This window comes from Serinus canaria, chromosome 24 (genome assembly GCF_022539315.1).
Source record: "Serinus canaria isolate serCan28SL12 chromosome 24, serCan2020, whole genome shotgun sequence".
Classification (NCBI taxonomy): domain Eukaryota; kingdom Metazoa; phylum Chordata; class Aves; order Passeriformes; family Fringillidae; genus Serinus; species Serinus canaria.
In genome coordinates, this window is record NC_066337.1 from 2406040 (window position 1) to 2433892 (window position 27853).

A 27853-nucleotide genomic window follows, 5' to 3' on the forward strand; every position below is an offset into this window, starting at 1 on the left:
CTGGAAGCCCACAAACAGCATCTCCCTCTCTACTTGGGGGTGTCTGAGTCCATCATTCTTGGAACAAAGGCAAACTGAACTCTGGGTTTTGGGTAACCCCAATCTCCTACTAAAAAAAAATCCCAGAATGGTTTGGATTGGAAGGGACATTAAAGCTCATCTTGTCTCTGCCATGGCAGGGACACCTTCCACTGTCCCAGGCTGCTGCAAGCCCTGTGCATCCTGGCCTTGGGCACTGCCAGGGATCCAGGGGCAGCCACAGCTGCTCTGGGCACCCTGTGCCAGTGGCTCACCACCCTCACAGGGAACAATTCCCAATTCCCAATATTTAATCTAATTCTATCCTTCAGTTTAAGGAAGGATAATCATTCCCCCTTATCCTGTCCCTGCACATCCTTGTGCAAAGTCCTTCAGCCTTCCTGGAAGCTCCCTTAGGTGCTGGGAGGTGAATTCTGGAAATGAATCCCAGGTTAATGGTCTGGCTCCTCATAAAGCCAGGCTGACTCCCAAACTCAGACCCCAGCCCAGCACTTGCTTTCCAAACACACTGAATGTGCTTTGCTCCTCTCTCTTAATTCCCTTCATCTTCTCTTTCTCTCTTTATTTACTTCTTAATTTCCATGGGTCTTAATTTCCTGCACCCTGAGCCCTGCTGAGCCCAGGCAGTGCCTACGTGGGGCTGCCCTGCCCAGCCCTTCCCTGCTCAGGGAAGGGTCAGCGAGAGAGGTTGGTGTCAGGAGAAGAAAGGCAGCAGCAGGCAGACACAGAGCCCTCATCAGGGTCTGCCTGGGAGCCTCTCTGAGAAAATGTCAGCTTGGGGAGGCTGGAGCAGCTTTAATCTGCAGTACAAGGGGATTAAGAGAGTCCTTCCCACAGGACAAAAGGGAACAGAGGGAGCGGAAGGAGCGGGACAAGGGGAGAATGAAGGCTGCAAGGGAGGACGGGGGAAAGTTAAAGAGCTCAACTCTAAAGAGCATCGGGGCTTAAAGAGCTCCGGCTCGGAGGGTGAGAAATGTGAAGTGGCCTGCACAGAAAAGGGGCTCTGGCCAATGGCTTGGCTTTGCTTTTTCACACTGAGCACACACACTTCAGGCTGCTTCAGGCCAGGCAACTTGTTATGTTTGGCTTTGTTGATTTTCAGGGGCAAAGGAGTAGGAGGGGGAAGCAGGAGGTGAATGAGGCTCTGCCAGATGCGCCACTCCAGAGGAGCAGTGGGCACTCCGTGTTTCAAACAGTGCTTCAGGGGCTTTGATCCTCACCCCTGCTGTCCCCCCAGGCCTCCTTGTCCTCGAGGGCCAGGGTGGAGTGCAGGGGCCTGGGAACAGGAAGGAAGTACATGGAATTACGGGATGCTGTCCTCAAGTACTGCTTGAGCAACCCTCTCACCTGTCAGCAAGGCTGGGAGAGGAAGAGGGGGATTGAAAGGGTGAGGGAAGAAGGGGACTTTAAATATTTTCAAAAGGAAAAATAAACCCAAAAAACCAATCAGTGCATTAGTTGCAGGAGATGTGAAGGCCAAGGAGCCACCAACACAGACAAGGAGCTCTCAGGGCTGGATCTCAAACCAACGCAGGGCTGCTCTGCCTGATCAGCAGGGTTTGGACATGGCAGATGTTCTTGAAGGCAGGAGGACTGTTCCCCCACCAAGGACATATTTTAGTCTCCCAAAATCTTAGAAGAAATGACAGGAGAGGAAGGTAAGACACCCACAAGTTCTGAGTTTCTCCCACAAACACACTCAGCAGCCTCAGGAACTGGCAGGGGAGAAAAGCAGGTTTCCAGCAGGCACTGAATGAACCAGGGCTGTACCAAGTTCTCTCACCTTCCACGTTACCCACCTTGCCAGCTCCACAGCCTTACAACCAGGAAAGATGCTCCAGGAGAACACCAGGCACGGTCAAACAAATATCTAAAGCAGCTTTTCCCTATTTTAGCAGCTCAGCACAATGGTGGGGCCTGGCTGGTGCTGAGAGGGGAAAAAACCAACTCTGTAACATAATAAGCAAGTTCCAGACAGGAATTAAAGAGTATAGCATATCCAGCGGAGACAGGGGCTGCAGTGGCATTAAGGTAGGAAGAATATAATTACCTGACCTGGCCTGTGGCCAGGATAATGGTATTCATTTATTTCAACAAAGCCAGAAGTGCCAAAACCTGGATTTTCCATTGAACCCCAGCAGATGGCAAATCACAGCACCCTGATTGCATTCCTCCAACTCTGGGCTGGATGGAACAGCGCTCCTGATGAGGGGGAAAATTAACACCCACCTCACGTGGCCATGATGGGAGAGTTCACCCTCAGCTTCATTTGGGAAGCCTGGTGGCATCCCAGTGCCATTCCAGGAGCCCAAGGCAATGCCTGCATCTGGCAGCCCCCAGAACATTCCCAGTGCCCATAGCAGTGAAACCTCGCTCGGGCACAAACTCAGCTCCAGCACAGCCCCGAGTGTGATCTGGTATTAATTATCCTGTTCTGCAGAGATAAATGCTTAATCCTCTGGCTGTTGACACTGGAAATGGCCCAATCTACCCCAGGGTGGATATTATCCCAGGGAACTTGGCTTCAGCCATGATCCCACATCATGTGCTGTACAAATGTTCGCTGGCTTGCAGGGAATGGAGTTCTTAGGGTGCATGGGCTCCTCTGTGGCACAGCTAATCCACAAAAATACATGACCCAAGCATTCATTGTATCAGGTTTTTCTTATTTCCTCTTTTTTTTTTTTCCTTTGACATTAATATTACAAATTTCATGTGGAATTCCTCATTTTCAGACATTCCCTATTTCCTTACAGCTTAGCAGCTTTCCTGCTCCAGCACTGACAGCAAGGAAAGCTTCCTGAGCAGAGCTGCCAGGGATGTGGAGATGGGTCTGAGAGCCCTGCTTCTAGGGGAGCCTTTCCCTGACTGCCAGAAGAAAGGGAAATGATCCACATTGCCCCCCTGGTTTGAGACTCCTTGGAGAACCCAAACTGAGGAGTTTGTGTCAGGGAGAAAACAGCAATGCTGATGAGGTGGGAAATTGTTCTGATTCCTGGCCAAGCTTTAAGGACTTTGGTCTTTCCCATGTCTCAGCAGTCCCACCGTGTGCCAGGAGAGAAAACTTGTCCCACCCCACTGACCCCTGCCCTGCCCATGCATTTTGTGACACCTGGGAATCACATCCACCCCTTCCCACTCACACCCAGCCTCCTCCCCACTTGTTCTTCTCTACCAAAGGCAGATTTTAAACTCTGACAGAGAAGTCAGTTTGAAATAAAGTACTATTGCACACAAGTACATGGGAGAGAAGGTTTGCTCCCCATTTAACAATGAAATGGGTTTTTTTCCAGACAGCAGAATTCCACACAGACTCCAAGAGCACCACAAACAGCTGATACAAAGGGATGAGTACAGGAAGTGGGACAGGGAGTCAGTGTATGGTGGGACATTTTCCCCTAAAACCACAGTTAAAGAGTTATTTAGCTTAGAGTGGTGCCTTGGAGCTCTACAGCACTGCACTCAGTCATACACAGGAGCAATCCCTGCTTCCAGGAAGCTTCCAGCCAGCTGTGGGAAACTAAGGCAGTGGGAAGGGAAACACTTCACAAATCAGCAAGTGGTGGGCTGGAGGCAGATCACAGGGGCTGAAGGACCTGGAGAGGGAGAGCTGAGCACCCACCTGAGGCAGGTACTGCTCTTGACCTAACGTGACACAAGGCTGCAACTCTTTCTTCAGGTCAAATCTGGCTGCTCTCACCACCCACCCTCTGGAGAGGTGGCTGGAGACTTCTGCAAATTCCTTCTACAAATTCCTGTAGAAAAAAAGGAGCTTGCTGGGAATCTGACACACTGAGCAAGCTGAAGTTTTTTTGTCAACTTTGTTTGTTTTACCAGAGCAGTTTTTCTAGTCTTGGTCCAATGGAAATAAACTTTCAGCCCACCTGAATGCCGAAGTTTCTATCTGCCACCATTGTGCTCAATTTAATCCCAAAATCACAGTGAGGCAAAGAACTCACAGTAGAAAAAAAGCTGAGCTTTTTATTGGATTTGTTTTACTCCCTGACAACAGAGTAAGGGGCAGAGAGGGGGCTTTTTGCTCCTGGGCACTTCAAGGCTGCACTGAGATCTCCCAAGGAGAGAATGGTGAAGCCCAGTCAGTGAGAGCATGAGAAAAGCTCCAGCCCCTCCTATCTGGGACAAGAAAGGGGCTTCTGCAGGGTAAAACAACCATTTTGCAATTCCAGCTCCTTAGGTCTGTTCCCCACTCCCAGTCTGCCTTGAGAGGGCACATAAATAAATCTCCTTTCTGCCTCTCTGTCCCAGCTCTTTGTATCTCAGCCCAGAGGGGGACACTGCTGCTGGGACAAGCCCAAACCATTGCTGCACCAGCCCAGCAAAGCACCAGCTCCCAAACTGGCAGAAATCAGAGATTATTTCAATCTGGAGGACTGAATATTCAGTCATTGGCATAATTTCAGAGATGGGGGTTAAAAGCTGGGAGAATTTGGGCTTCCTGGCAAAGGAGAAGTGTCAGCTCGTCCTCCCAGTGCCACATGCAGTGTGTGCAGGGACTGTTTCAGACTTTGGCCCTAACCTGGAGCTGGCAGTGGATAATTTGTACTCCATGATCCTCTTCAGCAAAGCCTCTACATATTCTCCCTAATCAATGACAGAGCACAGTCCTGGAGCTCCAAAGCCCAAAATTCATTGGGAAACCGCAGCAAACAAGAACAGCAGGAACATCTGGGAAGCCACCAGGCACAGCAGGGCTCTGCTGCATCACCCCTGGCTCAGGGTGCCCTGTCTCCCTCCGGGCAGCTGGGGTGGCAAATGGAAGCAGGAGGAAAAGGAGGGAAGCAGAGCCTGGCAGTGAAAGACAAGGTGATACAGCTGCTCCAAGCTGATATTTAAGGATTTATCTGAGTCCTGCTTCCCAAACTGCTGCTTGGCCATTTGGGATTATCCCAAAGCATTCTCCACCTCATCTACTCTTAAACCACTTCACACACACCTCCCTTCTCCAAGCAGGAGGCCAATCTACCATCTCTGAAGCCTCCCTGCTGAGAAATGGCTCCAGTGGTGATGCAGATTTGATTTCTTTCATGACACTGGATTCTGCCTGATCTTGGGATGTCCTCAGAGCTCCCTGAAAATCTATGTGCTTGCAGCAAAGTGATCCCTCTGTATTTTCACACAACAGAAGCACAGAGCAGCTCACACTGTTGTGTATCCATAATTTAGCAATGGAAGAGCAGGACAGGCATGTTAGAGTCACACTGCCTTCTCCCCAAACATGCCATGGAGCATCCAGCTCCAAGAAACTGCAGGCAGTCTCTTCCAGCCTGGTATTCCCTGCTTCTGTGGGATGAAACCACCTGGCAGAGCAGCACAGACACCACAAGGGATCCTGCACGGCTCCTGTGTGGAGCCTCCTTTGATCTGCAGAGAAAACCTTCACCAGCCCAGTGCAGCTCTGCTCAGTCTGTGCTTCTCCCAGAAATGCACCAAACTGGTCACCAAACTGGGCTGTGGGTGCATGCTCTGAGTCCTCCAGTACTCCCAGGAACCTGAGTGCTGAGCAACATGAAGTGCTCACAAAGCCACTCAAGTCTTGGTCAAGCTGGAGAAGCAGCTCCAAATCCCTGTTCCATGACCTGAGCAGCTTTCCAGAGCCCTGCAGGGAGCTGTGGCAGCAGCAGGCACAGCAAAGCAAAGCCCAGGGACACAGCCATGAATAGCAGAGCTCAGGCAGTGCCCCAGGCCCTTTGCTGGGGTCTCACCCACTGCCTGTCCAGGACACACATCCAGGATTCCCCTGGGCTCAAGGTCCTCGTTCCTCTTCCAGAGCTTCCTGTGACAACCACGTTTGTGTGGGAGCTGATTTACCTGCTGTGTCCCACGTGGGTCAGCTCTTCTGGCCTGTGCCTTCCAGGTGACTGTTCCAGGGACTAAAAGGTGACTCAGAAAGCACAATATAAACGAGTCCTAAAGCCCAGCCAAGCCACCACTCCTCCCCAGCCTGAGGAGAGTCTCTTTGCCAGGATCCCAGCCTGCCTGCACCCTACTGAGAACTAGAGCAGGGGCAGGGAGAAGCAGCTGATCTTTGTCCTTGAGGGCAGCACCTTTGGCCCTGCTCTCACCTCCCAGGTATTTGGGCAGCTGGATGCTGAACTTGAGGACATCTCCACATCTCCACGCTCCATCCTTTCCCCATCTCCCTTCTGGTGACACAGCTGGTGCAGAGCAGGCACAGGGCAGGCTGCTCAGACAGCAGGGACAGCACTGCATCCCTTCACCTGTCCTGCAGCAACATCCAGCAGCAGGATCCCAGCACACCAACTCTCAGTGCCAGGTGGACCCTGAAGCCACAAAAGCAGCTCCCCTGTGTTCTCTGTAGATGTCAGAGATGTTCAGAAGGGTCTGTGGTTCCTTCTCCAGCTGGTCATGCTGGTTCATTCCAGGCTCTCCATCAGGTCAGCAATGGAACAGATGCTGCACAGCATCTCTGGCCCCTCACATTGGGTTTGATCCACCACCCAGCTGAAACAGAGAAGCCTGGAAGCAGCTTCACTTAGCACTGGCTGGAGAAATTCCTGACAGGAAGCTCCCAGGCACATTCAGTAAAAGCTGAAAATCCAACACTCCACACCTGTGGCTGCTTCTCTCCTCCACTGCTGGGACACCAGCCCTGGTTAAAGTGCTGGGACACCTTTGTCTGTGCCACTGCAGGCACATGGTGTGGCAGCTGCAGCCTCAGGCTCCTTGCTGGAGCCCTTCAGAACCAAGAACTCCAGCAGAATGTCCAGGAGGCAGAACACCAGGTGCCTGGAATGGAAAAAAGACAAAGCTTAGGCTGGGCAGGGCGTGGGAGGCAAAGCTCAGCACAAGAAAGAGTGTTCCAATGCTCCAGGGCAGAGAGGAACAATATCAGGTCCCCAGGGAAATGTTTCCAGAGGTGGTTCAGCTTTTTTTCACCTCCCCCAAATCAGTGGGTGCTGAAGTTGCTGAGCAGCACAGAAAACACAAATGCATCTTCTGGAGCAAAACATGTGTTTAACAGGATCACAGGATCACTGAAGACAGAAAAGACCCCTGAGATCATCAAGCCCCACCTTGTCAACCAGCCCAGAGCACTGAGTGCCACATCCTGTTGTTCCCTGGACACCTCAGAAGGTGGGGACTCCAACACCACCCTGGGCAGCCCTTTCAATGTTTAACAACCCCTTCAGTGAAGAAAGATCTCCTGATGTCCAGTCTGACCCTCATTTCTGTGCTGTCCATCACCAAACCCTTGTCTTCCAGACTCACAGCAATGGGAATAGACAGAAACACCCCCTACACAGATCTGCAGCTCCTCCAGAACGAAACTAAACCAGGATTTTTCCCTGACATCCACTAACTAAGCAGGCCAAATGACATAATTAACACGACTGGCTCAGTAACGTGCAGCCAGACATGCAGGTGCCCCCTGATACTGCCAGTCTGGAATAATAAGCTGGGTGTCTGGTGCCAAGCAGCACTGACAAAACCCTGGGCACAGCTCTCAGAGCCCACCAGGCTGAAGACCACAATCACATACCTGTTTATCACAGGCTGGCTGAGTGACTCCAGCACCAGGTTCCAGCTCATCTGACACTTACTGGTCCCAAGGATTTCCTGGATCACATCTGGAAATGTTGGAGACAAAGCTTTAGGCAGTGCCTATTTCCACAGGTCAGACTTCTCCTGGTGGGTGCTGAACCAAAGCTGATGATGGTGCTCTGGGGCTGGGAGAGGAGGGAGTGCCAGGAAAGCATTCCTGGCTAGAAGGGCACATCCAGCAGTGCTTTTTCATCCCCAAAGGACAGTGAGGGCCCTTTACATCAAGGAGTTAAAAGTTCAGACTGCACTCACACGGATTAGGCAGCAGCTGCTTTAATGCCAAAGGTCCCCGTGTCAAACTTCAAGAGAGGGAAATCCAGTGCAGCTGGGCTTGGGATTTCAGTCCAGTGGAAAAGCCACAGCCTTTGCATGGTGACTTTGCTCACCATGGGACCCTCTGGCAGCAGGTGGGAGCAGAGCTGTCCTGAGCCCTGCCTCGGTCAGGTGGCTCAGAACTGTGAGCACTGAATCATGGCCTGGACTCACAGCCCTTCCCTCCGAGCTGGGCTGCTTCCCAAACCCTTACACAAACTATCCAGAACTGGAAAACTCTGGGTTTTGCTTGCAGGAAACCATCAAACCTCAAGGGTCACGAAGGTTTCCCAGTGCCTTGGCACGAGCAGCCTCCATCTCTGTATTTAACCACATTTCCAGAGATTCCAGTGCACTGGAGTGTTCCCCAGCTGCTTTCCTGTCCCAGGGCAGCTGACAAGTCTCTGGGACACACTTACTGGGCAGGATCCCCATCAGGCTCTGCAGGGCCTGCTCTGCTGTTGCCTTCTTCTGCTCCTCTGTCCTGGGGGGTTTAGGCACTGCTGGTAAAACTCCTCCAGGCCAGATGGATTCCTGCAGCAACTGGAGGTACTGGACCCAGCGCTGGGTGCAGGTCAGGGAAACCATCTGCACTTCCAGCCACCTGCAGGAACAGGGAGAGGAACAAAGGTCAGGAAAACTCCAGCTTGGGACCCAGCTGGGATATTTCCACCCATCAAGAGGGTTATATCAGCTTCTTTGGGTTTGTTAACTTGCAGCTTTCATGTCTGTACACCTAAGATTGTCACAAGTCTTAATTAGCTGAGTTTGCCATGCACCGGAAGTGGGATATGTTCCCTGTGTTACTGACAAATGGGACAAGGAAAGGCCATAAATAGCCCCATCACCCTGCTAATCACAGGAACCCCAGTGAATCACTGGTGACTAGAGGAAGCCCAGCTCAGGGATATGACTGCCCTGAAGCTCCTAAGTTATCTCCAAGCACAATCTGAGACAGAGCTGGAGGAACTGGTGTTGAACTACAAACAACCCCCAGGAAGGACTGGAAGGACAGGAGCCCTGTTCTGGCAGCCTCTGCTCCTCTCATCCATTCCTCTGCTACCAAGACAGCCAAGGATGTTTTTCCTGGAGACTAAAACACACTCCAAGGACGACAAGGCATGAGTATGATGCTTCATGATGCTTCATCCCCCTCTCATCCTGCTGTCCATGCTGTCCTGGTGTCCAGTCCTGCTCCACCCTCTGATGGCCAGCACTGAAATAACAGAATCCCCAAAGGTTTGCTTCTGGGACCTTAAAGCTCATCTTATTCCACCCTGGGCAGGGATACCTTCTACTAGACCAAGCTCCATCCAACCTGGCCTTGGACACTTCCAGGGATCCAGGGGCAGCCACAGCTTCTCCAGATACCCTGTGCCAAGGTCTCCCCACTTTCACAGCCAAGAATTTTTTGTTCCCATCCAAAATCCAGCACAACTGCTGATGGTTCCTCCTGCTGGGGCAGGACTGTGCCCTTTCTCAGTAACCACCTGCAAATCCCCAAATCCCTGCTCCCCAGAAGGGCTTGGAGGGGTTTGCAGCTGCACTGGATGATGTGTCCCCACCACCCAAGGGCTGGCCAGGCACAGTTTCTAAATCAGCCATATGGATGGACCCTCTTACACAGATGTGAAATCACTTCCTAGTCACAGCACAAGCCACAGCCATCAGTCACAACTTGCACTGCCTAAAATCTTTGCCCTCAGAATGAGGAGAGGCCGTGGATGAATCCCACAGGAAGGTTTAGCAGGGCTCAGGGTGCTGCTGCACTGCTGGTGCTGTTGGCCTCACTGGCAGAAGGCTCTGGAGCAAAGCTGGGAGTGTCAGCACAGCACTGGGGTAGGGAAAAGGCTTGTGATTCTGCCAGTTCTTCAAGATTCCCAGAGGACAGGAGGCAGCCAGCAGGGCCAGGAGAGCCGTTCCTCTTGGCAGCTGGCGTTCGTGCTTGCAATTCCGTCACCACTACGCCCCGGCAGCTCCCAGTACAGCCAAGAGCCCTGCCAAGGCAAACTTTATTTAACCTGCGCTCTGCCAGACTGTCTGCATTCTTCCTGGGAGAGGCACTCGGGCCAAGGGTGTCCTTCCCCACACAGCTGGGCACTGGGGAACAGCAACAGCCAAAGGTAGGCAGGGCAAAGGAAGCAGGTTGGCATCCTGTGGGACAGGGCTGCGGAGTGAGCAGGAAATGAGGTGTAAACAGTGATTCTTGAGGGATGCTGTCCTGGCTTAGGGAAAAATTTGGGAGAAAACCTCCAAAGGGACCCCTCCAGAAAGCAAACCCACACAGCCCCTCTGCCCAACTGGTTTGGGAAGGATTCCTCAGGGAGAAGTGGAGAGAACCTGTTTGTTTAACAGGCACAGCACCCCCAGCACACAAAATGAACAATCCTGGGTGACAGCACTCTGTCACTGCTCTGACAAAGATGGCAAATTCAGAAAGTCTCTCCTGGGGTGGTCACTCTGTGATCAGTCCCTCCAGCCCTGGGGCAGCTGCTGCAGCCACAAGGTGCAAACTCTCGGTGTTCCCAGGTCCCAGTCCTGAGCAGGCTCAAGTGGTTCCAAGAAAGGGAAAGAAAAAAGTCCAGGGAAAAATTCGGACTGCTGAGCTAAACTGACTAATGAGCAGGAGCAAAAAGCAAGAGCAAAGCAGGAGCAAAGCAAAAAGCCAAAGCAGCACTATGCACAGCCCTGTCTGTGTGTCCTGCCGACTGTGGGGGAGTGAGCAAAACAAAGCTTTGCTCTTCAGAGCCAGTCCTGAAGGCACAGAACACAATATCCACCATGAACAGAACAACAACTGGGATACAAGGATCCTAACGTCACCATAGGACAGATGCACACCTAGGAAACAGCTGGAAAGCAAAGGACATTAAAAACCTGAAAAGGATCTCAGTGCAGTGGTAAGGCCTGGAGTGTGTCAGAGCAAGGGACACAGGTGTGGCAATGGGAAGCACATCCTTCATGCTCAGCACTGCCATGGACACGGGGTATGGATGCTGCTACAAGATAATGCCAGAGGTGCAAACTTCCCACCAGGCTTAGAGGACAAAATGTCACATCCTAGTCCTGTCTGGGAAAAGCCACGTTGGAAATACAATTAAAAGGGTTTTAATCTCCAGCCATCAGCAGAGTTTAACACTCTAGATCATGGTAAGCCCTCCAGCTATTCCCAAGCAAATTAAAGTGCTAAACTGTGACTCCTCTAGGGGCAAGAGTTTTCATTAACAAGGATTTTCATTAACATGGTTTTTCATTAACATGTTTTCTGACACAACCCCCTCTCCTAGCTGAGAAAACATCTGACAAGCAACAGAAGTTCAGAGACTTGGGGACAGAGCTGCAGAGTCAGCCCTGCACCAAGGGGGATCAGCCTGAACATTGACTCCAAACTCATTACAGCAACAGCCACTTCCCAGCCTTTAAAAGGTTGCAGAAAGCAAAGAACAAGCTTTTTTTTTTTTTTTTTGCCTTAGAGTTCCTGTAATAGCAAAAAATCAAGCAAATAGTGAACAGAGAGAAAGCTGAACCTACAGAGGACAGCACACGTTTCCAGACAGCGCAAGAGCAGAGAACTGACAAATGCTGGAAGGCTCCACACAAACAACCTCCTGTTCCAGCTCATGTGTGTCCCTAAAACACCAGAATTAGCAAACAAGGCCCCCAAGTAACACCTCGAAATGTGATCACACAATCTAAATGTGATCTGCACACACTGGCAGCAGGTGAGGGCTTGCAGCTCTGGATTCCCACAGTTGTGAAACACCAGGGATGGATTTTCCTCCTTGGGCTGGCAGCTTTGGGAAGCAGAGGGCAGCAGCTGGGAATGGCTCCAGGGGTCTTGCACAGCTCCACACAAAGCTCCTATTAGAGGCCAACTTGCTCCATGGTGCTCAGAGAGCTGGGGAAGGAGCACCCAAACCCACAGAGTTTACAAGGAAAAGTCAAGGAACTAAAGAGGAAATGGGATGAGAAAGAAGGAGAAACCAAAGGCAGGTGCAAATGGAACACAGACTAAAGCACCTCTGCTCTGGGCTCCCTTCTGCCAGTGGAGCCATTCCAAAGGCACTGGGAAGAGGAGAATGGGGATTGTGAAGGAGTTTTGAATTAGTTAGAGATGGGATTTCTGAATTGGTTTTGATGATGTGGTTTCTTGTCTTTACATAGGCAGGGAGGGTGAGTTTGGCTCACATCTTTACTGTATGGCTCAGAAGGTCACAAGGCCTTTAGTTACAAGACCTTTTAAGGATTTATTGACTAATAAAACACTGCCAACAAGGACATTTATGTTTTTGATTCAATCTTTAAATATTCCATCTTATGGACTCATGCTACAGTGTAAGCTTTCTCAGCTAATCCTGTTATGACACACAAACCTACAGTACTGCATTCTAAACTCCTTGTTTACCCTTGTAACTACCTTTATTTTTATATCTTAAACTCTGAAACTCTAAACTTTCTTCTACTTAATTTAATGTGTCTTTGTTTTAAACTATAAATCCACATTCTTTCTTCTATCACTTAAGTTTGGAAGCCTTTTCCAAGGTCTCAAATCAAATCTTGTGTTTAATTCTAAGCTTTGGCTTACAGACCCAAAGTTCTGAGAGTTCTTTACATTTCAGATTTTAACAGAGAAGAACTGTCAAGACTGGTCCATGTGGCTCTAAATTCACTCTGGGAGAACGTCTGAGGCTTCAGAAGAAAATCTCAGCACACAGTGACCTGTCATGAAGGGTTTTCTTCCCTCCTCTCAACCACAGGCAACCATCAACACCATTTTGGGGAATCACCTTCCATTCCAACACACACAGAGCTGCACCAGCACATGAAACTGTGAGGAGCAAAGTAATTCACAGAATATACTGAACTGCAAGGGACCCACAGGGAAAGTCAAGTCCAACTGCTGGCCCTGCACAGGACATCCCAAGAATGGCCCCTCAACTCCCACACCTGTAGTTGCAACTCAGAGAGAGTCACAGCAACTTTATTGAAAATTCCTACCTGAGTAAACCCCAGAAAATGGCAAATTGACCTTTCCATCAGGCAGACTTGCTGCACCAGGATTGGGATTAACCCCTCAGGAACTCCAAACATCTGCTGGTTCAAAGCTGACCTTCACCAGCAGGTCACAGATGATTTTTTTGGGCTATTAAAGGCCTAAGCATTTGAGATTCATCTGCCACACTGAAAGCACACACACACTGCTCCCAGGTAGAAATAAATCCACCAAGAAACATAAATAGACCTGTCTTTTTTTTTAATTTTATTTTTGGATGGCTGATGAGTTACTATTTTCATTCTGCTATTTAATGAAGAAATAGCCTTAATAAGAAAGAAAAAATAAACCCATCACAGAACCATCTCCTTACACTTCAGAAATAGATAAAGTGACCTCCTGGGCTCAGAATGCTTTGATAGTGCCCAATGCAAAGAGCCAGACTGCAAAGGCTACTGAGGCCTGGAAGAGAATCTGGAGGGGCATAACTTGCCCATGCTGTAAGGCACCTCTGTTTGAAATAGCTGCTGGTGGAGGAATGAAATGGCTGCTAAAAAAGAGCCAAATTAATGCCACGGTTCAAGCTGGAACTCCAAGGTCAGCTGAAGGGGTCCATTAGGATAAGAAGGGCCTGGGAACGAAAAACAAGGGCTGGGGGTGCAAACCTTGGCCTTCCTTGGGCTCCTGGAGACAACAAGGGCTGCTAGGAGGGAGGAAAGGCAGGCTGAGAGTCAGGAACAGGTACATGGGCTTGGTTTTACCTGGCTGGAGCCTCTCACCTAACTGGACTACCCAGAGAGCTCAGCCCAGCAAGTAAAGCCTGGACAGGCTGGATTTGCTCAGTCTGGACATCAAAGATGTATTAACAATGAACAAAGAGATGCAATACTCTGCAGACTTACACCTACCTGCCAGAAATGGGTAGAGCTCTGCTCTTTCTGTCCACCAAGGTGAGGATAAAAACTGAGATCACTTCAGCTAAGGACAGTCAAGTTAAATATGCTGACTGTAATTGGAATCTGAAGCAATAGCAATTTTGATTTCCTCAAACCCAGGGGTTTTAGCATTTAGATAAACACAAACTGAAGGCCAGGCTTGAAGATGACAAGGAGGAGAAAGTCTCCCTGCTTTAGCTGCATAAATACAAACAACTCCTACAGATATCCATGAACTAGCATGTCCAGCTCAACACTGACTGCTGCCCACCCCAGAACATGGCCCCCCTGCCCTAAGGAATACACTGGGGATATCCAGAAGCTCAAAACAGGCCTCTGGGACCAACGTAGTGAAAAGGATTGAAGCAAAAAAGCAACATCTGGAAAACATGAGGCATTCAAGCATGACTCTGAAATTAAGAAAGTCTGGTGCTTAAATCACCAGACCATCCCTGCCTTACCAGCTCTTGTTCCCCAAACTCCTCCTCAAATAATGCACAAGATTATCCTTAACTCAAGGGTTCAAGAGGAGGAACATTTCTGGGCTCTGACTGCAAACCCTTTCTGAGGAAACCTTGTAAAAATGAAGCAACAGCTGCAGTGGGCACAGCAAGAACTGAAAATCACAAATGGAGAGGTTTTGCCCTGAGGCTCAGCTTTCAGCACCTGCTACCTGAGTCTAAGTCCACCTTCTCCACACAGCAGGAACATGTGCAGCATGCTCAGCTCAGCACCTTCAAAGCAACCTCACACTTGTCCAGGCCATAGGTAAACCCTGTGCTGAGGAAGGAAACAGGAAAGAAAAGGAAAAAAAACCTCCATAAATGAAAGGACACAAAGCATCAACTCCTGCACAAATTCTCCCTGCAATGTTCCTCTCCTGCTGCCCTGTGAAGGTTCAGAGTTCTAAAGAACCTGTCCTGGACCTGGCTGGGGACATCCTGGGCAGAGGGATCTTCCTACCTGCTTGGCCCAGGCAGAAAAACCCTGGGAGATATGGGTGTGCAGGACATCTTACAGTGGGGCAGAGAGGAAGAAAAGAAATCATTCTCTTCTGCAGGCAATCATTAATCCCTGCAGGGAGGAAAGCACCCCTTGGTGCTGGGATTTCTGTGCTCTTTTATGTGTTGCTGCCTCAAAACACACCTGCTGCAAGAAGAAATCATGGAAACTCACGGGGCTCCAATGGCTTCACCCTGCAGGGAACTGACCATTGGTTTTCCCAACCTAGATCTTCCTGAGATGCCTTGGGGCTCAGGGAAGGGGGGGAAAGGTATGTGATTAAAATCATCGTCCCCAAACCCCCTTGATTTTTCACAAAGCATCCTGGCTTTTGATAACATCTCCTTCAAGTATTTATTGAGCCAGTTAAGCTCTCAGTGGTGCCCCAGGGAGAGGCCAGGCTGTCTCAGCCAGGCCCTGCTTGGAACAATTGCTTCATTAGCCCACTTCAGAATCAAAATACATAAATCCACTCTTAACCCTTCTAAAACCAGGGAAAACTAAAACCAACAGGGAGATATTACTTCCACTCAATCCTTTTCTTCTTCGCTCTATTTGAAATAGGAAGTTGTTGAACTTTTTTAAATGCAGGAAGAAAGCTGGCATGTGAAACCATTGAAACAGAATCAGAGTTAGAATAATGTTGCAATTATTATCAAAGCATGGAGTGCTGGCTTCATTCTAGTGGCTGTTTTTGGAAGAATGCTGCTTCTAGAAGAGGAAAAAAATTTTGTTTGGGACAGAGATTCAAAGCCAGATCCAAAATTTCCAGGTGCTTGGAGACAACTGAATCGAGGCCCATTTCCAAGCTGATTTTATTTACTTTACATATACACACCAAGACACACAGAGTCCTGAAATCACTTTTACTGACATACCACAGGCTGCAGTTCCTGCTGCTCCTCATGGCTACAACACAAACAGCCAAACCCAGAAATGAGCAGGAAGATGCCATGAGGTTGGTTCCCCTAACTCCCAACTCTGGTGCTGCTTTTAGCCTTGTTTTTAGGGACAGGGACTTTACTGCCACATACCTGGGCCTGCCAGCACAGCTCCTCTGTGTGCAGCTGCAGAGATCCTCATCAAACATGCCCAAATCCTCTCCCCAGGTAACAAACCAGGAGAATGAGTGGATTCAGATGCCCCAGCTGCACTGATATTGCATTTCTGCCAGCAAAACTCAGAGGCAGTGCCTGAGGCTGGAGTGGAACCTGCCAGCCAGGAAGCCAAAGGGAAGTGGGAGCACAGTCTCAGCTGTCAGACATGGCCCCTCCACGGCTCCAGGGCTGGCAGAACTCCCTGCCCATGGGCACTGTGCTCCCAGCACTGCCAGCCCAGGGGTGCCTGGCTGCTCCAGGTTTACTCGGGGACACTGAAGAGGGTCACTCTTTGCTGATGGCATTTTCCAGTCAAGAGGATCAAGGTGGCTGCCAAGGCTCTTTGTGCCAGTTCTGTTGGCACAGAGATCACAGAAAACCAAAGAGAAAATCAGAACAAAGCACCCAGGCAGCAGCTCTCTGAAGCTCCAGACGTCCTTGACTTACAAGTGCCTGTGACACTCAGCCTGACACCAGCAGAGCCCAACACCAAGGTGACAGCATGAACTTGCAAGAACCAGTTCTAAAAGGCATGATGGCCACCTGCAACCAGCCTCAGAGGATCTTTGCCTCTCCACCTACAGCTCACAGAGACTGCAATGTCACTTCCTCAAATCTTCCAGTTTGGCCAAGGGATGAGGGGACATGGACAAAGCCTGGAGGAGCACGGGAATGACCCAAAGCAAACAGCAAGCCCAGCAGTGCTGAGCTCGTGGGTAAGGCAGGGATGATTTGCATTTATTTTAACTCCTGCTCAGTGGAACATGACACCAACAAAGCTGCCTGAGTAGTTCCACATGCTCCTTTCAGGGACAGGCACTTCCGAGCCTGGCACAGACTCTGTGCCCAGCCCTGCTCAGGTTCCAGGCCACAGACAGCCGGGGTGTGCTGAGACACCTTCCCCCCACTCAGTGCTTTGTGGCCATGGCTTGCTGTTGTGCTGCATGGGAAGGAGCCAGGAAAAGCTTACAGAACAGGATCTGCCCCTCGAATCCTCCCAGGTCCATCCTTGGGGTGCTGGCACTCTGCTGGAGCTCCCCTCTGGAAAGCAGAGGTGGTGGCTGTCACCCTGGCCCCAGCACTGTCCCCAGCTCTGCAGGGCATTGGAAGACCCCAGACTTGAGGCCACCATGGGGACAACTGAGGGCAGGGTGTGGGGTCCCAGCAGGGTGTGGGGTCCCAGCACGCGTGGTTGGCGTGTTTGCCGTGTATTTTTAACACCTCATTGACTCACAAGGCTCTAAAAAGCACCCAGATTCTCCAAATGCTTCTCAGCTCTTGCACAGAACACCGGAGCCCAGAATAGCCCCACCTCCTCCCCTGTGCCAGCAGGTTCCTGCTGCAGCCTCCCAGGGGAAGAGGAGCCGATCCCCGCAGCCGCGGGAGGGAAGCGGAGCCGGACAGAGGCGGGAGGGGGCAGAGGGTTTGTTTACAGGCACGGCCCCAGCACGCAGAGAGGCTGCTGGAAGCAATCCCCGGCCCCAGGGTCATTCCCACTCCCAGCCCCTTCATCCGCCTCTCCATTCAGCTCCAAAAAAGGCTCACTCCCTGTTACATAATGGGATGGGCTCGGTGCAGACCCGGCTCGCACACGCGGCCGCCCTTTACTCAACAATCCCTTTTTCGGTCATGGAGCCTTCCTCTCCCACTGCCACCGGGCTGCCAGGCAGGGAGATGGATGGGGCCTGGCTCCAGGCAGCCCTGCTGAGGACAAGGGGGAAGGAGCAGCGTGCTGGGATGCTCCTTGCACAGAACAGGGAATGGAGCAGTCAGCAGGGCCCACCACCAGTAACAGTGTGGTCACAGCAATCATCTGCTGGCACTGCCAGCTCAAGACAGAAAGTTCTCCAAGAAGAGGGGCCCTGGCTCTTGGGAGAAGCTGGATCTCGTTCTTGGTGTGAGTTTTGTCGGTTTGTGGTAGTTTCTGCACCACTCTGCACCCAGTGTCTCCATGCCAGAGCAGAATCCTCACCTGGCAGCTGCAAGAGGGCAGCAGGAGCAGCACCTGCCCTCCAAACACAAGCTGGCAGAGGAATATCCAGCAGCAGCCCCTCCAAACACTGCCAGGACACCTCCTTTTCATCCCCTACCACCTAACCAAGCCACCAGCAGGAACAGGGCAGGATCTAATCTGAAGGGATGATGCTCACTCCTACTTTGTGACCAGCAATGGTTGAAGACACAATCAAATCCATCTGCTTGTCCCATGTTTGTCTGCCTGCTCTCAGAGGCAGGAGCATCAATTCCTTGAATAGCAGATGCTCCCAGAAGAGTTTCTGGTACTTTCCCCACCTATAAAAAGGTCCTCAGACACGATGCCAGCCAGAATGGCAGTGCCAGGTCTGGCCAAGCAGTGATCAAGTTGTAAATATTTAAATGGAGGAGAAATGTCACCAAATCCACACTGTGTCCCTGGACAAGCAGGTCTGAGACCTTCTGGTCTGTTCAGGACAGCAGTGACCACCTGGGCCAGGAATGAGCACAAGCCTCAGGGCCAGGGTGAATGGCAAACAGCAGGAAGGCTCCCCATTCCCAGTTCTCCACTGTGGAGGTAACTACAGGCAGCAGAATTGGGAGGAAAATGTTCCCTGCAGTAGCCCAGGTGCAACACCATCCTCCTGGTGACAGGTCAGTCCCCACTGCAGCTCCTTCCCCTGGGATTGTCCCAGAACAAGAGCAGAGCCAGCCTCAACATGTGGATTTCAGCACAGACACAGGGTTTGCTCAAGAGGTTGTTGCACCCTGAACTGATGGGGACACCAAAAAGTCACAGAGCTCCCCCATACCACCACCAGCCAGAGCTCTGCCTGCAGCACATGTGGGTTTGCTCTGACCTATTCAGGTGGAGCAGCTACAAACACATTCCTCCTCACTCTAATCCACCAGCACAGCTCTTCCACCTTCCAGAGCTAGGATGTGCTGTGTGTATCCCAGCTTCTCTAGTGGAAAATGCCAATGCCACGTGTGGGTGCTGCAGGCTCCCTGGGTGAAGAGGACACAGCTCATTAGGAGGTGATGATGTGCCTGTTGAAGCTCTCATACCTCTGTGCTTACACACACAGATTGGGTTGCAGCTTGTTCCCAAGAGGCCAGAGCCCATTCTGGAGAAGTGGGAGCAGCCCCCACCTCCTGCCACTGAAGGAACAGACCAGGAGTGAAGGACAGCAGCGCTGACCTCAAAGCACTTTGGCAATCTCTGCTGAGGGCAGCTCAGGTTACCAGCTCTGTTATAATGAGCTGCCCTGCACATTCTGATGCTGGCTCTGGATGCCTGCAGGAGAAGAAGGGGTGCAGGAGTGGGAAAAGCACTGCTCCAAGACTCTCCCAAGCCCTTCAGGGAAGGTTTTCCTTGTGCTCTAAAAAACACATCCTCAGCTAGTGATAGTCACCAACCTACACCAAAAAACAGGAATTCTGTTTGTGTGTCTTGGCCTTGAGCCTTACCACCCAGAGGCCCTGGCCCCAGGAAAGCTTGGCACGTCCACCCCAGCTGGAAAGGAAGCCTGTCCCTACTCCATGTGTGGGTCCCTGCCCCAGGCACAGGCAGAGCAGAGGGGTGCAGCAGTGAGAGCAGAGACCACACTCCGAGATGTCACTGACAAGTTGCTGTTCTCTGGGCCTGTTTATTCTACTTCTGCAGAAGGAACAAGCTGAAACCCTGGGCAGCACAGACCAATCCTCCCTAGAGAGCCCCAGAGCTGGGCACTGCTGCCCTTGCATGAGCCAAGACTCCCACTCCCAGGGCTGGATCAGCCTTTTCCCTGATTTCAAGGGACAGGAGGCTGCCCATTAGAGCTGCACCACTGCTCACAGAGAAAACAGCTCCTGGTGCAGATTCCTGGAGGTGTTTACTCCACATTCATGGAGCACCTGCTTTACAGAACCTTGGTGGCTGGTGCACACACAGTATTTATCTGCAGTCAGGCACAAGCTCCACTTCCAACTGTGACTCCAAAGGGAATGCCTCTCACAGAGCAGCCAGGTTGGTCACTCTGGCCTTACCTTTGAACAAGGGTCCCAAAGAGCAGGTTGAAGATCTTCTGGATGTTCTCTGTGCACAGCCAGCTCCAGTGATCCACCAGCACCAGACGAAGCACGTCCAGGGCCAGGTCAGCCAAAGCTGTCTCGGAGTCTGCCAGGAGGAAGAGGAGGGGCAGATGAAGAAATCACCTCAGGGCAAATCTGGTGAAAAGCATCATCCCAAACTCATTCATTCCTCCCCAGCCTGGCCCTTTGCCCACACACAGATGACCTGCTGCAGCCCAGCCAGACTGGGACCCTGCCCTCCCCACTCTGATCTCCACCTCATCCAGGCAGCCCCAGCCTCCTACCAAGGGCTGCACCAAAGGCTCAGTTCCTTCTCAATTAAACAGCAGGATTATCAAATTCCAGACCACACACAGGGATGGCCACATGCCCAAAAGAGGTGACAGAGCAGGTGGTGATGGCAGCCAGGAAGAGGTGCACTGCTGAGGACTATCATCTTGGTCTTGCCCATTCCTTTCCCTTCTTCCAGCAGTTTTCCAGGCACGAGGCTCTGTTGGTGGCTGCGGGCTGCCATCGTGTGGCAGATCCCAGGCTTGGCAGGGAGTGGGATGAAACACATCTGGATAAACCAGATTTACCAGCTAAAACACAAACCCACACATCTACCCAAATATCTCTGCTGTCACAGACCTGGAACACCTGAGCCTCAGGAGGATGTCAGAGCCTTCAGCAAAAAACAGTTTCTACTCACTAAGGAATTACTTTCATGCTGTTGGGCTCTGAGGTGTTGTGCTGAACAAGCTCACTGATGTGCCACAAAACTGCCCCAGACTGCCACTCCCAGGCCACCACCCCGACCTGAGGCTGCTGCCTCAGCTCTGTTGTCCAGGTGAGATCCTGTGAAGCAGCTTTTCCTGATTTGGCTCCCCTCATGCCCCATCTTCCAACCTGTCTGTCTACAGAGACAATTTACACTCACAATTTCCCACGGGAAATAAAGGGAAGAGGGATTCTGGAGCCCACACCTCTCCTTCTCTGCTCTTCCTCTTCCTAAAAGCTGGACTAACTAATTCCAGGATTTCACTCAGAAAAGACAGGGCACTTGGCACCTCTTGCTCTGGGCCATGCATGAGTTACTGCCCACTTGCTTTGTCCCCAGAGACTTCCCAGTGCAGTCTGGAGCAGGCTGGAGCTTCCCCAGGACCTCACCCAGGGAGCATCCTCAGCAAGCTGTTTATTCCCACAGCATCCAAACCCTCTTCCTCAGAGAGCTGCTGGCCAACCACTTCCCAGAAGTCACTCCATGAGCAGATAGGGACATGGGTTTGCCTTTTTATCCAGACATTTGTTTTCCTCACCCCGCCAGCCCAGCCTGAAGCATCCCAGACCTGCAAGCGTTTGAGACCACTGACATTCCATTTCCCTCAGAGTTCAGCTAACTTGGCCTGCTCTGTGCAGAACCCTGGCCTCCAACTCCAGTCCTGCTTCCCCAGAACCACGGGCATGTGTTTCAAGATTACAGGCAAAGCTGGTAGCACAGGCTGGGTTTCAGAGCACCAGGCCTATCCTGTCACAAACACGTGCTTTCAGTCAGAGCTTGCCAAACTTGAACCACTGGAGAGAAGTTTTTTGGGAAGTTCCAGCTGATACAGCTCAGCTATTCCAAGAAAAAAGATTGGGGAACATATTTTTGCATGTGTTCAGGATAATCTTGTAACTGTTCTGGGACAGCCCTGTGCTTCAGAGGAGGGTTCTAGAAACAGAAAGGGAACATCCTTCCTTGAACTGAGATGACATTTGTGCTACTCCCATCAAATCTATCTAAACTTAATCTCAAAAGGTCCTTTTATAGTGTATGGACACGTCAAGGCTAACTGGAAACTACCAGGAAACTGTAATTTGGCCCATTTTTACTAAGAGCTTGTAAGAGATTTTAGAACACTGCCAGTATAAGCAGCGTGTCCTTAAGAAACCCCTTTGTGCAGTGACTGTGCTGAGCACACCAGGGTGAAGATCTGCAGTGACACAACTGAGCCAAAACCCAGTTTGCTCTGGGCATTGTTGCTGGTGGGAACAATCACCAAACAGCACTGGAAAACCTAATTTGCTTTCCCTTCAAGATGTAACAGGAGGAGAGCAGGTCCTGAAGACTTTTCAAGCTGAACCTGCAGATGTTGGAGCTGCTGTGGTACCGAGGGGGAGAAATTCAAGCACTGAGAGAGGGGCTGAGCTCACCTGAGTCAGTGTCTGGTTGTCCTCCCTGCTCTGCTGTGCTCAGCCCATCCATTTCTTCCTGCAGAGAGATCTCCTTGGCTTCTCTGCCCCCCTGGCCTTCAGGAGCTTTGCTGGGGACTGCTTCCAGCAGCTTCTCCTGCTTCTGGATGAAGGATTCCATAGCAGCCAGTGACAGGGTGCCAGAGACCTACAAAAGCATGTTAGTGCCACAGAGCCTGGGGTCTGCAGTGCCCAGACTGCCTCCTACCTCCTGGTTTGCACCCAGGTGTAGCCAACAGCACAGCCAGGGCTGCTTATTGTCCTTCTGCCAAGAGCTGGCATGTGGCAACAAGGCTGCAGCAGCCACAGCCCTGGTGGATGCTGATTATTCCCAAACAGGGCAGTGGCTGGGGTTGTGAAAGGATTACAAGAGGGTCTGAACTTACAGCATTGCCCTCCCTGATGGAGTACACGATCCTGTCATGAGCTTCACTCACACTCAGCACTGGAGTGATTTTACTGGATGAGAACCTCAGCCTGGACCTGGAAAGCAGAGCCATGGCACAGTCAGTTTTCTGTGAGTCACGAATTTTCCAGCCTCAGCCAAGCCCCATGTCCTGTTACTGTTGTCCACATGCAAGCTAAGAAATCTGATTAGACCTGAAATGGTTCAAAATAAGCATCTGCTTCCAGGATAACTAAGAGCTGGGAGTGATACCACACACCAAAAGCTGTAAAGCACTTTTCCTCAGGTACACCTGAGCTGAGCCAAGGTTTTCCAGCATTCCACAAGGAGCTGTTACACGGAAGCTGATAGGGAGATGTAGGCAGAGGTCAGCAAGGTGTGAGCACTGCAGCACACACAGGGAAGTGTTCAGAAAAGCCTCTGAGCTGAAATACACTCAGCAGGATTGTGAAATCCAGTTATAAACACTGACAAAAAGAAGGATATGAAAGGACATTGGGATTTTGGGACAAATTGTAAAATAGCCTGTTTATCATTAAGGAATGTCCTTTTCAGCCAAAATGGTTCCAAACTTGTACTTTTTGAGTTTGTCTTTCTATCCAAAGCAGCTTTTTCCAGCAAAACATCACTTTTTGGAAAGAAAAAGCCATACTTGTGCAAAAATCTTCCCTTCCTTGGTGAGGGAAGAACCACTGATGAGACAATCACAATGAGACTGGGCACTGTCAGCAGCACCAACATTTGGTGAGGAATATACATGAAACAATCTTAAATGTTACTCATAAATAGCTATTTAAATGTTTTCTGGGCAAGGCTACTGTTGGAACACATGGGAGAGGCAGGAGAGGACTTTCAGGTAGATAATTTTCAGCTGTATTTTGCAATCACTCCCTGCACATATTTAAGGTTCAAAAGCAATTCCTCAGGACCATTAGTATCTCTGCTGGCAAATGGCAGCACCTCAGAGCTCCTTTAGGAAGAAACCTACCTTCTGTGGAAGCCTGAGCATTCCTGGGAAACCCTTTAGATAAACTGGAACTCAATAGTTGTGTTCAGCACGGGAATGAGGAATTCAGCTAGAGTATGGCAGAATTTACTACCAACACAGAATTTACTACCCTACACAGAAAGCCCCAAGTCAGTTCTTCCCCACCAGGGGCTCAGCTTGTGCATTAATTCCTTGCTCTGAAAAGCTGAGGGAGCCCTTACTTGCTTTTCTTCCCATCTGTCTGGGATTTCCCATCCACTTCCGACTCGCTCAGATCCTCCGTGGGGCTCTGGGGCTCTGACCTGGGGAACGCTGTCTTCAGGGTGTCCACGATGGCATTGACAACAATCTGCAAAGCCAGACTTTAATTACTGCCTTTAATTACTGCATTGATCCTTGTTACTTACATACATCAGGAGTCTGGAGACTAGCACTGGATGTTCTATTAAATAGGTTCTCTAAAACAAACTCTGATCCTTTATGGGTTCTGGGCAAAGCTGAGCCCAGCTCCAAAGAAAGGGTTTTGGCTCCTAGGAGACACTGAAGCCTAGGGAGCATCTCTGGGAGATCAGCTGGAAAGGGCTCAGGTGAGCAGCTCCCCACTTAGGAAACATCTCTGGGAACAGCTGGAAAGGGCTCAGGTGAGCAGCTCCACACTTAGGAAACATCTCTGGGAACAGCTGGAAAGGGCTCAGGTGAGCAGCTCCACACTTAGGAAACATCTCTGGGAACAGCTGGAAAGGGCTCAGGTGAGCAGCTCCCCACTTTTCCCACCTTGTCTATCCTGGAGACAACAAAGGGCTTCTTGACAAAGGCAATCCTGGCGTCGGTGTTGAGGGCCAGGAATTCCTGCACCTCCTCACTGTTCGCAATCTCAGGGACTGCACACAATTGCTGCAAGGACAGATGGAGATTCAGATCATTTCAGAGTCAAGCTCCCAGCCTGATCGTGTAATGTGGAAGAGACATGGTGTGCTCCATTGTCTGCACAAAGCTGTCCTGAGCTCTGCTTTTAGCTCACAGGGGCACACAAACATCTCACCTTCAGGAAAGATTCCAGCAGACTTTTCCTGGCTTCCACTTTGTCGCTGTCCATGTTTCCAAATGGCAGATCAGGGAACAGTTTCTTTGGTCCTTTGATGTCTACAAAGGAAACAAACCCACAGGCAAGCTTGAGAAAACTGCAAAATCACAGTAACCTTAAATGAAAAGACTTTTAGATCTTAACATTGAAAAATTTTCAAGATCAAAAATTAAAATTTTAAAATCTAAATACAGATTTTAGTCTTTATTAAAACCTTAATGCTCTAATGCTCACACACTGCCTGGCACAGACACCAGTGTTTCTATGCACTGTTATGGTGCAAAACTGCAAAGCCAGCTGTCATGGAATGGGAAGAGGACTGGTTTGAAATGCTGGAATTTGCTTCTGGAAGAGATAAATGACTCCTCCAGCCAGCTCTGCACAGAACACAGGAGGATGTGGGCAGGAGACACAGCCCAGCATCCAGAGCTGCACAAGCAGGGCAGGAAACCCTGGGAGCAGAGGAACAGGGAATGAGAAAAGAAGGAGAAGGATTTTCTTGGAGGGCTGCTGCAGGCACTGACTTTTCAGGAACTTGCGGAGCTCCGGCTTCTCCTCCAGCCGGGTCTGGAGGTTGAGGAACTCGCGGTAGCGGCGGTTCACGGTGTGATAAGCCACCTGCTGCAGGCTGCCCGCCGCCTCGCCCTCCAGGGCTGTCTCATACTGAGGAGGAAGGCAAAGGCATCATCCTCACACATCCTAAAACAGCCCTGCTCCCCCCTCAGTCCCCACCCAGCAATTCCTCATGCCAACCCTTCCCTGAAGAGGAAGGAACCACTCATGATGGAACAAAAGCAGGAAAAGATTCAACCAGCCCCACAGGAATCCCAAACAGCCAGAGTGCCCAGTATTTCCCCCCTACCAGACAAAGTTTATTGCAGAGACCCACCCAGAGCAAGTCCTCAGCTGCAAACAGCAGCCCAGGCGGTGGCAGCAGGGATGTGGGGAGGGGGTGGTGCCTGGGGAGCCCTTACCTTGACAGTGTACAGGGTGTAGGGGTGGAAGCCAGTCCCGCTGTGCTCCCGGGCAGTGATGGTCCCCGTGATCCGCAGGTTCTGGATGACCACCGGCCCCTCGGGGCTGCTCAGGGGCTCGAAGCTGAAGGTGCTCATGGAAGCTGTTGGGGAGGATGACAGCAGGGGCAGGCTCTGCCCGGGCTCTGGGGGAAATGGTACTGGGCCCTCTGCTGCCCCCAGATCTCTCCCCAGGCTGGAGGGTCTTTGTGAGGAGAACCTCCTGGGGACAGCTGGGCTTTCCTCCTCCTTCTCAACCGCTGGCTCAATCTGGATGTCAGGGCAGGAGCTCAAAGCAGAGGTAGGAAGCAGGCCAGCATCCGAGCTGGGGCCAGGGCCATGGTCCAGGTCCCCTGTGCCATCCTCCGAGGCAGGTGCTCCCTCTGGCACAGAAGGGTCCTGGGGGGGCTCATCAAGGAGCTCTCCAGCAGGGGAAGGAGCCAGCAGCTCCACATCCTGCCCCACGTCTGGTGCGGGGGATTCCAGCTCCAAACCCTCACAGGGGAAGAGAGATCCAAGGGCTTGGGAGCGCAGGAAGGGTTCCTCTGCAGGATGGCTTCCTCTGCTCGCCTCCTCTCCCTCCTCTCCAGCAGCTCCTGCCTCTCTCCTGAGCACCTCGGCAGCCCTAGGGGTCGGGGGGAGTCTGGTGGGAGCTGTGTCCATCTGTGCTGGGAAAGGCAAGGAATCCGGCACTGGGGGTGCAGGGTGGGGCTTCCCACCACGGGGCTTCTTGGAAAACGCCCCAATGAGCAGCAGGTTGATCCAGTCGGGATCAGACATCTTCCTGATGGCCGGCAGCAGCACGTTGCAGGCCACCAGCTCCACCACCACAAAACGTCCTGTCCGTGTCTCCAGGTGCGGCCACGGCACCAGCGCCCGCAGCAGCGCGTCCACGGCGGCGCGGGCACAGTCCACCTCGGCCGCGGGGCTCAGCAGAGCGGGGTGCGGCCCTGCCAGCCGGCTGTACTCCCTCCACAGCGTCCGGCCGCCCTTGGGGTCAGCCCTCAGGGCATCCCGAGCCCGCAGGAAGCTCTGGAGGTGCTGCCCGCAGAGCAGGAGCAGGCGGCGGGCCAGGGCTCGCCGGTCCACCCGCCTCATCCGCCGCCGCAGCTCCGCGGCCAGCCCCAGCATGGCCTTCTCCACCTCGACCTCGAAGGCCGGCTCTCTGCTCACCGTGCGGTACCACGAGGCCACGAAGTCCCGCACCACCTTGCGAACGGTGCTGGCGATCTCCTTCTCCAGCCGGCCCTCGTCCGCAGGGCTGCCGGCCGGGGCTCGCAGGGAGCTGACGAAGCGCTCCAGCCGCAGCCGGCGGCCGCGGGGCAGCAGGGCCGGGGGGCCCAGCCAGCCCCCCAGCACGGCCAGCGCCCCGCACAGCAGCCCCAGCGCCCGCAGGTCCAGCAGCAGCTGCAGCGCCAGCAGCCAGCCCAGGGCCACCAGCAGGGCCAGCAGCGGCCGGCGGGACCCCGAGGGGCCGTGGGCCGGCATGGCGGGGCGGGCAGGGGCTGTCACGGCCGGGAGGGTGGGCAGGGCTGCACGGCTCGAACCTCACCGGGCTCGGCAGGGCCCGGCCTGGGCTGCTCCAGCGGGGTCGGGGGCTCAACCACCCCGAAACCTCAGCGGGCACTGGCGCTCAAAGCCCAGCGGGTGCGGAGCCCTCCCTGGGCTGGCTCAGAAGGCCCAGACCGGCACCCTCAGCGAGCGGACAGCGGGGCTCGCACTGCCCGGCAGACCGCCACCCCTGACTGGGTTCCGGGGCGCTGCCTCCCGGTGCCCCACACCGGGCTCCTCATCAGGCACTGAGACCGAGTAGAGCTCCCCAGACCGGGCCCTCGCCGAGCCCCTTACCGGGCACCGGGGAGAGGCACGGATCCCGCCAAGCCCAGTCCCTCTGGGGCTCACAGAGCCCAGCACACCGGGACCCGTGATCGGCTATCCACAGCGACGCCACCGAACGGACCCTTCACCGCGCATGGGGACAGGTCCCTCAGCGCGTACTTCAAGCCCTACCGCCCAGACCCCTTCCCCAGCACCGGCATCCAGTCCGCAGGTGCCGGGAGAGCGGGACCGAACGCGGCACAGCGGGAGCCCCGGGCCCCACTCACCGCCCGGGTCCTCCGCCGGCACCACCCGCCGCTT

General features: G+C 52.3%; 1 protein-coding gene across 4 annotated transcripts; it reads right to left on the bottom strand.

The window, feature by feature from the left end:
• Positions 1-2697: 2697 nt before the first annotated feature.
• Positions 2698-27853, bottom strand: SNX19 (sorting nexin 19). 4 transcript variants are annotated; one of them, XM_009098752.4, is made up of 11 exons: positions 25676-27853; positions 25226-25364; positions 24660-24760; positions 24392-24511; positions 23839-23966; positions 22610-22706; positions 22185-22371; positions 19965-20094; positions 8355-8539; positions 7562-7649; positions 2698-6807 (listed from the first exon to the last, which is right to left on the bottom strand). In XM_009098752.4, exons 1-11 carry the CDS (start codon positions 27200-27202, stop codon positions 6675-6677), a joined length of 2835 nt encoding a protein of 944 aa, XP_009097000.4. In that variant the 5' UTR covers positions 27203-27853; the 3' UTR covers positions 2698-6674. The 4 variants fall into 4 exon arrangements, with proteins under 4 accessions (XP_009097000.4, XP_050839468.1, XP_050839467.1 ...); XM_050983511.1 differs by lacking the exons at positions 2698-6807; positions 7562-7649; positions 8355-8539 and adding an exon at positions 13310-13559; XM_050983510.1 differs by lacking the exons at positions 2698-6807; positions 7562-7649; positions 8355-8539 and adding an exon at positions 13568-14638.